Source organism: Pelophylax lessonae (genome assembly GCF_965119305.1).
Source record: "Pelophylax lessonae genome assembly, chromosome: 6".
Taxonomy (NCBI): Eukaryota; Metazoa; Chordata; class Amphibia; order Anura; family Ranidae; genus Pelophylax; species Pelophylax lessonae.
This window is the reverse complement of record NC_138773.1, coordinates 307,448,582-307,461,037: the sequence shown is the minus strand read 5'-3', so window position 1 is coordinate 307,461,037 and position 12,456 is coordinate 307,448,582. Positions and strand designations below refer to the sequence as shown.

The window sequence follows — 12,456 nt, the reverse complement described above, 5'->3', positions numbered from 1 at the left end:
CCATATTTCCTGTAATAGTGGCCAGAGAACCCATCTGGACCCGGAGCCTTGGATGGATTTAGACTCTTAATGGCGGCCCTGACCTCCGATTCATCTATATCCTTGTCCATAAGTTCCATGTGAGCAGCACTGAGCTTAGGCAAGGGGATGTCAGCGAAAAATTTATCAGCCTGAGCAGACCGCAACTGTTCTGGTGCTGTGTACAGCGCCGAGTAAAAATCGTAAAATTCGGTGACCACCGATCGAGGATTTTGGGAGACTTGGCCATTTCTGAGACGCAACTTGGGGAGTGCCGCAGTAAAATTCCAAGGGTTCAACTTTCTAGCTAAGATTGTATTCGGCTTATCACCCAACGCATAGACAGGGCCGGTGCTACCACTAGGTGAACTAGGCAGCCGCCTAGGGTGCACTGCTGCCTAGGGCGCAGCTATGGCCAGGAGGACTCTGGGGACCCTGGTGTAAGTAGGGGCTATGGGGACCTTAATGTAAGGGGGGGCTATGGGGACCCTGATTTAAGGGGGGATTTAAGGGGGGACTTTGGGATGCTACTGTAAGGGAAGACTTTGGGGATCCTAATGAAAGTGGAGTCTCTGTTGTAAGGGTGAACTCTGGGGACCCTGATTTAAGGAGAGGGGACCCTAATGTAAGGGGTCAGGCCCGGGGGGCCCCAGGCCTAAAGCTGTATAAGTGGCCCCAAAATTTCTAATGGCTGTCCAGTTCCCCACACACTGACGTTCTGCATACTGCTGCCGTATTGGATGATGTTGGCTGAAGACAAAGCCGTCTCCTGCAAACTTAAGAAGAGATATCCAGCCAATGAGGTAGTGGTGGGGGAGGGTGCAAGTAACTGGTCTTGCCTAGGGTGCAAAATTAGTCTAGCACCGGCCCTGCACATAGAATTTGTTTTAGACCACCTGACTGATATTTCTACCCGTGTAGTGAGACTTAAGGTTCAGGGCCGCTCATGCCATGTCAATTTTATGCCGAATATCTATATGTGGAATATTGCGCTGTTCTTCCCGTAGAGAAGCCAAGTGCTCCTCCTGCTGTTTAACGGTGCTGTCATGATTCCTCTTCGTCCTAGCAGCTATCTGAAGCAATTTGCCTCTAATGGTTGCCTTATGCGCCGCCCAATTGTTGGAGGGAGACGTTTCTGAAGGCTGATTAGTAGCAAAAAAAAGCGTATCTCCGTCTCCACTCCCAAGCAAATGGTCGGATCACTCAGCAAGGAGGCATTTAGTCGCCATGGAGAAGGGGAAGGTCGGGACCAGAAATCAGATAGTCATTCGCAGCAGGGAATGATCCGACAACGGCGTGTCCATTATGTTCACTGAGGTGATATAGGGTAGCATGGGCGTCTGCACCAGAATATGGTCAATTCTGGAGTACGTGTTGTGTACATGGGAGAAAAAGGTATAGTCCCTAGTAGAGGGATTGTGTTCCCTCCAGGCGTCAACCAGGTCATGCTGATATAGAACTTACGCCAGGGTACTACTCTGCCTGGGGAGCCGCCGACTAACTTGTTTGAGCGGATGGGACTTATCCAGGGTGTGGTCCAGAGGGAGATTACTATCTCCCCCTAGCTCCACCCCCCCCCCACTAATTTTAGGGAGCAAAGTTGCCAACATATCTCGAAAGAAGGCCACCTGGCCCACATTGGGAGCATAATATGAGATGGAGATAGCCTGATCATTTATCCTACCTGCCGCCATAACAAACCTACCCTCCTTGTCCCTAACCATGGTGTGCGGTCATCCAGTTGCCGGGTTGGGGGATGGGGAAGAGCGCTCTTAACCACTTGCCGACCGGTCACGTTGACCGTACTGCGGCAAAGTGGCACGATTCCGTCCAGCGACATAGACCTACGTCGCTGGACCCCTCCCCCTGTAGGCGGCGCTCGCGCGCCGCCGGAGGCGCGCTCCCGCTGTTTTCATTCACAGCGGGAGTCGGGCCAGGGGAGGAGCGGCGGCGATCGCCGCTGCTCTTCCACGATCGTCGGGGAATCTCGTTTGGAGATCCGCCCGCTTGTGTAAACAGAGCAGGCGGATCTCCTAAGTGACAGATTTACAGGATTCAGCATAGCTGAACATGCGATCTGTCCTTGTGTCACCCCCCACACGTCAATAAGCACCAGGCATACATTAACCCCTCCCTCTCCAATAAAATTAACCCCTTCACTGCCAGTGTCATTTTTACAGTAACAGTGCATATGTATAGCACTGATTACTGCAGTATTGTCACTGGTACCCCCAAAAGTGTGAAAAATGTCAGTCAAGGGTCCGATCTGTCCGCCGCAATGTCGCAGTCCCGCAAAAAAAATCGTAGATCGCCGCCATTACTCGTTAAACTCGTTAAAAAAAAAAAAACACCAAAAATGACAGAAATATTTCCCTTAGTTAGTAAACGCGATAACTTTTGCACAAACCAATCAAAATACGCTTATTGCGATTTTTTTTTTTTTTTACCAAACATAGGTAGCAGAAAACAAATTGACCAAAAATGTAAAAAAAATTAGATTTTTACATTTTTTTGGGGGGGGGGGGGATTTCAAATTCAAATGTTAAAAATATTGTTATTTTTTCAAAATAAACGCTCTTTTTTTGTTTATAGCGCAAAAAGTAAAAATCGCACAGGTGATCAAATACCACCAAAAGAAAGCTCTGTTTGTGGGAAAAAAATGACATAAATTTAGTTTGGGTAGGGCGGCGCACGACCGCGCAATTGTCAGTTAAAGTCGCTCAGCGACGAATCGCAAAAAGTGTCCCAGACGTAAGACGGCAAAATCCTCCGGTGGTAAAGTGGCCGTCGCCCGTCTTCCGGGATCGCGGCATCCGGCCATCTGATTGTCCGGAGCCGCGGTGATGTTACTCCCGCACACGTGCGTGGGAGCCGACGGTCACGGCACGGGACTCTGAAGGAACGGCACCAGCGGCCGTTCCTTCAGAGCGCATGCGCCAGTGACGTCACTGGTTGCATGTAAGGTAAATATCTCCTAAACGGTACATGTTTAGGAGATATTTACAGTACCTATAGGTAAGCGTTATCATAGGATCACCTATAGGTACAACTTGCAGAGGAGGGTTTACTTCCTCTTTAAGGCCCGTACACACGATAAGAAAATCGAAAGTAACATTTCGTATGATGAACGATCTGCTGGTTTTCGGATTGTTAGTGTGGTGCTTTCGACAAAAAACGTGCAGGCTATTAAAATTTTATCGTACGTGAAAACAACATCCTATTTTTGTTTAATTAGAACAGTTTTCACCCGAACAAAATCATAGGCATGCTTGGAAACTAAAGAAGCTAAACTAAAAAGCTGGGCAGTAAAAGCGCTTGATGATGCTGGATGTCAGGGCGGGGACAAAGAGTGGGCAGGAGGGGCGGCTGCCCCTGGGCACTGTGGTATCATGTGAGGTGGGGGGGGGCACCACAAAGGAGATTTGGGGGGGGGGGTTTGTGTTGAAAAGGGGAATTGGTGAGGGCATCAAGGGGTACGTATTGTTTTAGAAGGGGGAATTGGGGGGGGGGGGGGGAGTGTTAAGACTGGTGATTTACAGGGATTTGTGTTGGGAGGAGCAGGGGGAACTTATGTTTAGGGGGTAAGCATGCAGATTAGTGCTCAGGGGGGATTTTTGCTGACACATAATGCTCATACATTTGGGGGGGGGGGGGGCAGTTTGGCATGTTCGCTCTGGGCAGTAGATTACCTTATCCCGGGAATGCTGGACGTCCTGCAGCCAGGAAATGGGGTTGGTCTCTATCTGACTTGCTGCAGCTTATGATGAACATTGTGAGAAGCTCACAGTGTGCAGAGAAATCAGAGGAAGCCATTTCAGTGCAGGAAAGGAGCCGATACAACTGTACAAGACTGAAGGGGAGGCCGGAGGTCAGGTAATGAAATTACTTGTCAGGAATTGTCTTCCCCGTGTTCAGGAAGCCGACTCCTGGATGATTAGAAGGTTCAAATGTGCCAAGTAATGTGTCTTGTAGCCTGCAGGGCAAAAACATGTTCTTACAGAGGTGGTTGTTGATCTGATTCCTGTGGATGGAGCGGATCAGCCGTCTAGCGTGTGCTGACTTGTACTCCGAGTCTCCAGGCAGGATATCATTGTATCCAATGTACGGCATCGCAGAGGATCGCAGTTCACGTTAGTACATACCTACACCTTTCTTTCTCTGTGCCGTATAATGTAGGAATTTATTGTAAAGCGATCATTTTCTGTAAATATTGTGTATGAGAGGCCATAGATATGGAAGAGAAGCTGAGCATTCAGCCATCGTGGGTAGGATGTAAGGAGGGGTCTCCAAACTTGTCAGTACGAGGGCCACATTGTATATTTTAAGATATTTGTGTGCCGAAATAATTAGTTTTATAAATGAATGCATAAAACTTGAATAATTTAAGTTCCCCCTTCTTAGATTCAGGTGGGCACGAGCAGAGTACCCCTCCTTACATCTGTGAGGGCCCAGCAGAGTCCCCATTCCTTTACATCCCAAAATTCCCAGCCGAGTCATCAATCCTTTAGATTTAGTCCCTTCTTTAGATCGGGGCAGCGTCCCCCTCCTCCCTTCTCCTATAGATTGGGGCAGAGTCCCCCCTCCTTCCCTCCTATAGATTGGGGCAGAGTCCCCCCTCCTTTCTTACTTTAGATTGGGGCAGAGTCCCCCCCCTCCCTTAGATCGGGGCAGAGTCCCCCCCCATTAGATCGGGGCAGAATCCCCCCTTCAGTTCGGGGGCAGAGTCCCCCCTCCCCCCTCCTTCAGTTCGGGGGCAGAGTCCCCCCTCCCCCCCTCCTTCAGTTCGGGGGCAGAGTGCCCCCTCCCCCCCTCTTTCAGATCGGGGGCAGAGCCCCCCCCCTCTAGATCGGGGGCAGTGTCCCCCCTCCCCCCTGCTTTAGATTGGGGCAGAGTCCCCCCTCCCCCCCTGCCCCCCTGCTTTAGATTGGGGCAGAGTACCCCCTCCCCCCCTGCTTTAGCTTTGGGCAGAGTCCCCCCTCCCCCCTGCTTTAGATTTGGGGCAGAGTAGCCTCCTCCCCCCCTGCTTTAGATTTGGGGCAGAGTCCCCCCCTCCCCCTGCTTTAGATTTGGGCAGAGTCCCCCCTCCCCCCTGCTTTAGATTTGGGGCAGAATCCCCCCTCCCCCCTGCTTTAGATTTGGGGCAGAATCCCCCCTCCCCCCCTGCTTTAGATTGGGGCAGAATCCCCCCTCCCCCCCTGCTTTAGATTGGGGCAGAATCCCCCCTCCCCCCCTGCTTTAGATTGGGGCAGAGTCCCCCCTCCCCCCTGCTTTAGATTGGGGCAGAGTCCCCCCTCCCCCCCTGCTTTAGATTGGGGCAGCGTCCCCCCCTCCCCCCTGCTTTAGCTTGGGGCAGAGTCCCCCCTCCCCCCCTGCTTTATATTGGGGCAGAGTAGCCTCCTCCCCCCCTGCTTTAGATTGGGGCAGAGTAGCCTCCCCCCCCCCCCTGCTTTAGATTGGGGCAGAGTCCCCCCTCCCCACCTGCTTTAGATTGGGGCAGAGTCCCCCCTCCCCCCCTGCTTTAGCTTGGGGCAGCGTCCCCCCCTCCTCCCCTGCTTTAGCTTGGGGCAGAGTCCCCCCTCCCCCCCTGCTTTATATTGGGGCAGAGTAGCCTCCCCCCCCCCTGCTTTAGATTGGGGCAGAGTAGCCTCCCCCCCCCTGCTTTAGATTGGGGCAGAGTCCCCCCTCCCCACCTGATTTAGATTGGGGCAGAGTCCCCCCCCTCCCCACCTGATTTAGATTGGGGCAGAGTCCCCCCTCCCCCCTGCTTTCGATTGGAGCAGAGTCCCCCCTCCCCCCTGCTTTCGATTGGGGGCCAAATCCCCCCCTTCCTTTCGATTGGGGGCCGAGTCCCCCCCTTCCTTTAGATTGGGGGCAGAGTCCCCCCTTTTGTGCACATCAAATGCTCAGATGTCAATGCAAATCAAATATATAGCGTTTCAGCAAAAAAAATGTGCTTAATTGCATGCAAACATATACATAAATTTGATATCCATCAAAAATAGATATCCTATAAAACTTCACATGTGTCCAAATACATACAAATATATTTATTTTATTAAATACATCCTAGGTTTTGCAGGATTTTCCATTTGGAACAATTTCCTTGAAGTGGTTCCCTAGAGTCCTGGATTGCAATAATCCCTCGTCACGACGCGCCGGGCCGTTGCAGATTCCCGGAATAGTTTGATAGTTGGATGAAAGAGTGATGAAATTTATCCTCCGCTGATCCATAATCTGGATCTCTGCCTTATCCTACGGAGGGGCTCCTTATTGAAGGGAGGAAGTTGGGGACATCTGTAATTGACTCAGACCTGTTCCTGTCCTCTGATCTCCGCAGCGGTGGCCCAGCGACACCCACCCCGACTCATGGCTGTTATTGTTGGATGGGACTATGGAGAGCCAATGCCTCCTCTCCCAGCTTTGTACTCTTTATCCTCTCCGTTTAATCAGGATAAACACAGAGCTTGGAGACAGCGGGAGCAGGAAGGGGCCTGCCACTGAGCAGCAGATGAAAGGCAGGCGAAGATGAATGGAGCGGGGGGCCAGGGGCCACATCGAGGCTGCGATGAAAGAAGACCGAGCCTAAATGCAAAATAAAGACGAATTAATGAATGTCTGGGGGCTTCGTGGAGAAAGTTTTTAGTAGGGATTAAAGGGAATATTTTAGGTCACTCATTCAGCTGTCAGCAGGAGGGAAAAGGTTGGGGACTTTTGGCCCAGAGGGTTAGTAAGAGTTGGCACCAGATCCAAGTCTACAGCAACAAAGGTTTAGGAGATTGTAGAACAACCACCATGAAGGTTCAGGGGAATTGTATCATTAGATTAAAAGATGACACCTATCCATCAAGTTATAGACAAAAACAACATAAACTTGCATGCTCAGAACCTTAAAGCGGAAGTTTTTAATATGTTTCTATTTTGCCTTCCCTGGCTTCTTTTTTTTTCCCCTCGTTAACATGCTAATAAAAATGTTTTAAGTAAAACCTTTCCTTTTCCATTGCATACCTTTTTATAAGACTGAAGAGACGGATGGAGATCAGCTTTAAACCCACAACTGATCTAAAAGAGGACAAAAATCCCTATAAAGTGTCCTCCAATTTGCTTCAACAGCCCAAAATCAATAAACTACCTAAATATCTACAGTGCATCCGGAAAGTATTCACAGCGCTTCACTTTTTCCACATTCTGGTATGTTACAGCCTTATTCCAAAATGGATTAAATTCATTATTTTCCTCAAAATTCTACAAACCATACCCCATAATGACAACATGAAAGATGTTTGTTTGAAATCTTTGCAAATTTCTTAAAAACAAAAAAATCCCATGTACTTAAGTATTCACAGCCTTTGCTCAAAACTTTGTTGACTTTGGCACCAATTACAGCCTCAAGTCTTTTTGAGTATGATGCTACAAGCTTGGCACACCTATTTTTTGGCAGTTTCTCCCATTCTTCTTTGCAGGACCTCTCAGGCTCCATCAGGTTGGATGGGGAGCGTCGGTGTACAGCCATTTTCAGATCATTTCCGAGATGTTCATGTCCGGGCTCTGGCTGTGTCACTCAAGGACATTCACAGAATGTCCTTAGCCACTCCTTTATCTTGGCTGTGTGTTTAGGGTCGTTGTCCTGTTGGAAGATGAACCTTCACCCCAGTCTGAGGTCCTGAGCGCTCTGGAGCAGGTTTTCATCAAGGATGTCTCTGTACATTGCTGCATTCATCTTTTCCTCGATCCTGACTAGTCTCCCAGTTCCTGCCACTGAAAAACATCCCCACAGCATGATGATGCACCACCATGCTTCACTGTAGGAATGGCATTGGCCAGGTGATGAGTGGTGCTTGGTTTCCTCCAGACATGACGCTTGCCATTCAGGCCAAAGAGTTCAAGCTTTGTTTCACCAGACCAGAGAATTTTGTTTCTCGGCATCAGAGTCCTTCAGGTGCCTTTTGGCAAATTCCAGGCAGGCTGTCATGTGCCTTTTACTGAGGAGTGGCTTCCGTCTGGCCACTCTACCATACATGCGTGATTGGTGGAGTGCTGCTGAGATGGTTGTTCTTCTGGAAGGTTCTCCTCTCTCTATAGAGAAATGATGGAGCTCTGTCTGAGTGACCATCGGGTTCTTGGTCAACTCCCTGACTAAGGCCCTTCTCCCCCGATCACTCAGTTTGGCCAGGCAGCCCACTCTAGGAACAGCCCTGGTAGTTCCAAACTTCTTCCATTTACGGATGATGGAGGCCACTGTGCTCATTGGGACCTTCAATGCTGCAGAAATTTGTGTACCCTTCCCTAGATCTGTGCCTCCATACATTCCGGTCTCGGAGGTCTACAGACAATTCCTTGGACTTTATGGCTTGGTTTGTGCTCTGACATGCACTGGTAACGGTGGGACCTTGTATAGACAGGTGTGTGCCTTTCCAAATCATGTCCAATCAACTGAATTTACCTCAGGTGGACTCTAATCAAGTTGTAGATACATCTAAAGGATGATCAGTGGAAAAAGGATGCACCTGAGCTCAATTTTAAGTGTCATGGCAAAGGATGTGATATTTATGTACATGTGATTTTTTTTCATTTTTTTAAATAAATTTGCAAAGATTTTAAACCAACTTCTTTCACATTGTCATTATGGGGGATTGTTTGTTCATTTCGGAATGAGGCTGTAACATAACAAAATGTGGAAAAAGTGAAGCGCTGTGAAGTAAAGCGCTATTTTCTGGATGCACTGTATAGCAATAAATTCTCAAGTTAGTAGAATGCCTTTGGGGCTGGGATCAAACTGCTGTATTGCAGAAACATGTATGTGCATTGCAGTGCACCACAATACATAGTAGTATTATTATACAGAATTGATATGGCGCCAACAGTTTGAGCAGTGCTTTCCAACGTTAGGGCAGACAGTACAGTTACAATGCAGTTCAATACAGTAATACACTAATATGCATCGGGGTGCACTGTGTTACAAAGAAATAGTGCATAGACCTTTTTTCTTTTTTTCTTTTTTTTTTGCATTAGGTAGCCCATACCAGTGTGAACCCAGCCTACGTGTTTAAGAACTGCACAAAAATTACAGGCATTTTAAAGCGGAGTTCCGGGCACAAAAAATATTTTTTTTTTTTGTGCCCCTCCGCTAGGTATGCCTCACCTGAAAAGGAATTGGATAGTTATTTTTTTTTTTTTGTTTACTCACCTTTTTATTGAAGATCGTAAATACTCACCTATGACAGCTTCCTCCTCCAGCGCCGAGGCTCACCCCGTCACTTCCTGCCTCGCGATGATTCCTGGGAGCTAAACGTCATAGCTCCCAGGAATCAATGCGCCGCACCGGCCCCGCTCGTCATTTCCGGGCGACGCCGCATTCCCCTGCTAAACAGCTTCTGGGCATGCCCAGAAGCTGTTTAGGAATGCGGTGCCGCACCGGAAGTGACGAGAGGGGCCGGTGCAGTGCATTCTGGGACACGAAGACGCGGAAGAAGACAGAGAAGAGGACCGCGCCGGCTTCAGCTGCCCACAACCGAGATGGAAACGCTGTGGAAGAAAATTTCTAAGTAAGTATTTCTTCTAAAAGGTAAGTGTGAACCGGGACAGATCAGAGGCTAGCCATTGTGGAATGTGCTAGCCCTGACTGTCCCGGGGGTATGTTCAGGAAAAAAACGTTTCTCTGCCCGGAACTCCGCTTTAAGTAAACTCACTTTACGTACACTCGCGAGTACAGACACCCTGGTCAGCTTGGCATGGCACCACTCCCGGTTTTTCACAGTGGCGTCTATGGGAAATCTTGGTCAGCTTGACATGGCACTGCTCCCAAACCATAAGTGACAGGGATACCAAATTTAGGGAGCACCGAGAGGGGGGAGCCAGGACTACAACATATCATATTTGTGGCCGCCAGCTTGCCTAGGTAATCCACCACGTCATAGTCCTGGATCCCCTTAACATGCTCCCCAAGCTTAGTGTCCTTGTCACTTATGGTTTGGGAGCAGTGCCATGTCAAGCTGACCAAGATTTCCTATGGAGCTAATGTATTTACGTGCATTGAGAAATGAAAAAAGGTATTGCTTTACTTTAAAGAGGAGGTAAACCCTCCTCTGACACTTTTACCTATAGGTGATCCTATGATAAGGCTTACCTATAGGTACTGTAAATATCTCCTAAACATGTACCGTTTAGGAGATATTTACCTTACATGCAGCCAGTGACATCACTGGCGCATGTGCTCTGAAGGAACGGCCGCTGGTGCCGTTCCTTCAGAGCCCCATGCCGTGACGCGTGCGCGGGAGTGACGTCACCGCGGCTCCGGCCAATCAGATGGCCGGATGCCGTGATCCCGGAAGACGGGCGACTGGACATGTCGCCCGTCATAGAGGTAAGCGAGAGGCACGGCGGGGGCTCGTTCTAAGGTAAGTATTTCATAATGAGCTACTATGCGATGCATACTAGCTCTTTATGTTTTTCTCTTTCAGGATGGAAAGAAAAAAAGCACATTTTTTTTTTCGGTTTACAACCTCTTTAAGTACATTTTCATTTTACATACATGCTCTGGTCCCATTGTGTACTTAAAAGTGGGGTATGCCTGTATTTCTAAACCAATGTTGACATCCAAAATTCTTAAATGCCTTTTAACTCTTTTTTTTTTTTTTTTTCCCCAGACATACCTCGACCGAGAAGGTCTCACTTTGGAAGCAATACTTTGTACCCATAAACACTGGTATGTACCATCTCTGACACCCTTCACTGATGTATCAATGTTGTAAAATTAGAGATAAAAGAAATATGTATCGGTAACTGCGCTGAGTAAAAAGTTCCAACCATATATATATAAAAATATATATCAAAATATCATATAGCAGCTACACTGGTCATATACTGATAATATAAAAACAAGATAAATATAAATATGTAGCGCTTAATCAAATTTTAAATTTTAAACAAATTTTAAAGGAAAGTCCATAAATAGTCCATAAAAGAGTAGGAGGGTGCAACAGATCCGCCACCAAGTCAAATGCCAAAACACGCTTACCAGACAGATGTAATGAACAAGCATTTAAAGTGGAGTTCCGGCCTATTTTGCAACTTTAGTGATTCCTGGAGTGCTCTCTATGCTTATCAACAATTGGGCATTTTCATTTTTTTTCGGGGGTCCCTTACCTTATTTTCAGGGCATTTCTGATTGTACTTCCTCCTTCTCCCCCCTCTGTGGCCACGGCCACCGACATCACTTCCGCCTTTGCATTGCATTCTGGGAGCTGTTTGTCATCACTCCCAGGAGGCTGGGATCAGGAAGAACTCCCAGAACACTCCCTGGAATCAGGAAGAAGGACACAGCAGATTACACTGCGGCTTCAGATGCCCACATCCAAGATGGCCGCGCCCAGACAGCGTTTTTAAAAGTAAGATTTTGACTAAAGTCCAATACTATACACCTTGTAGGTATGAGAATAGCTGTTCTGTAAAGGGCGATGGATTAGTATTATAGGGGTATTTTTAGTTAAAAAAGGTATCTGAGGCCGGAACTCCACTTTAAGCAATAGCCATGGAAAACTGCAGGTAACAGTCAAAGGGTCGCCATCCCATTCCACTTCTCAGATGAGGATCTCCCAAGTATAGGATCAAATATCAGACCGGAAACCACTCATAAAAAAAGATACCCCTCATGGTGCAGTATGTAAGCATCAGTATACAAATTAAAGTAATCAGCGCAGGCCCAAAATAAACAAAAAATAAATCTTGTGCACAAGGCTGCAAACAATCAGTGCCAAACACAAAAACACTTGTGAAATCTAAAGAAAATAATATTGTTGCGCCAAGTCAATACATCAATCATTGGAGATAAATATACGTTATTGTGTTCAAAATATTATCACAATTAATCTAAATTAGTCCATAAACTGTGATACCAAGTGATAAATAAATAGTGAGCCGTGATTATGAAATCAATATTAATAGTCCCAATTCACAGTGAAAATAGTGTCAAAATGATAACTAAAATCTTCATCGTGATCAAAGGTGCTGCATGCTTCACTCCAAGTGCTCCTAGTGACTAGTGACAGATTAGCAGCTCACCTTAGGGAAAGACTCCTGAGAGTCAATACACACTCTGGGATAATCACAGTAGCCTGGTTCGCCTTCCCATCACCGCCTCCTGATACTCTCTCCGGGTATATACGGCATCGGTGTGGAAAGAAAAACAAGATCTAGTGCTCTCTGATTAATAAGGCTATTTATTATGCATAAAAGATGAAATCGCACTTACATTTTAAAGCACTTAAAGTAGTGCGGACTATCAGAGCATCAAACACTGCCTGTGGACTCCGGGACTCAACGTGATGACGTACAGGCTCCTCCCCCATATGCGTTGCGTCTAGGCTTGTGACGGTATCAGATTTTCATGCTGCGATTAATTGATTAAGGTTTTGCCACGGTATACGGTATTATCACGGTATT

The 12,456-nt window shown here is 47.5% G+C and overlaps 1 protein-coding gene across 1 annotated transcript in view; it reads left to right on the top strand.

The window, feature by feature from the left end:
* The window catches only part of PNKD (PNKD metallo-beta-lactamase domain containing), a 219,116-nt gene that overhangs the window by 145,815 nt on the left and 60,845 nt on the right, over positions 1-12,456 (top strand). The window contains exon 4 of the mRNA XM_082260110.1: positions 10,662-10,720. Within this exon, the coding sequence (XP_082116236.1) occupies positions 10,662-10,720 (59 nt within the window). The remainder of the gene's footprint in view (positions 1-10,661; positions 10,721-12,456) is intronic.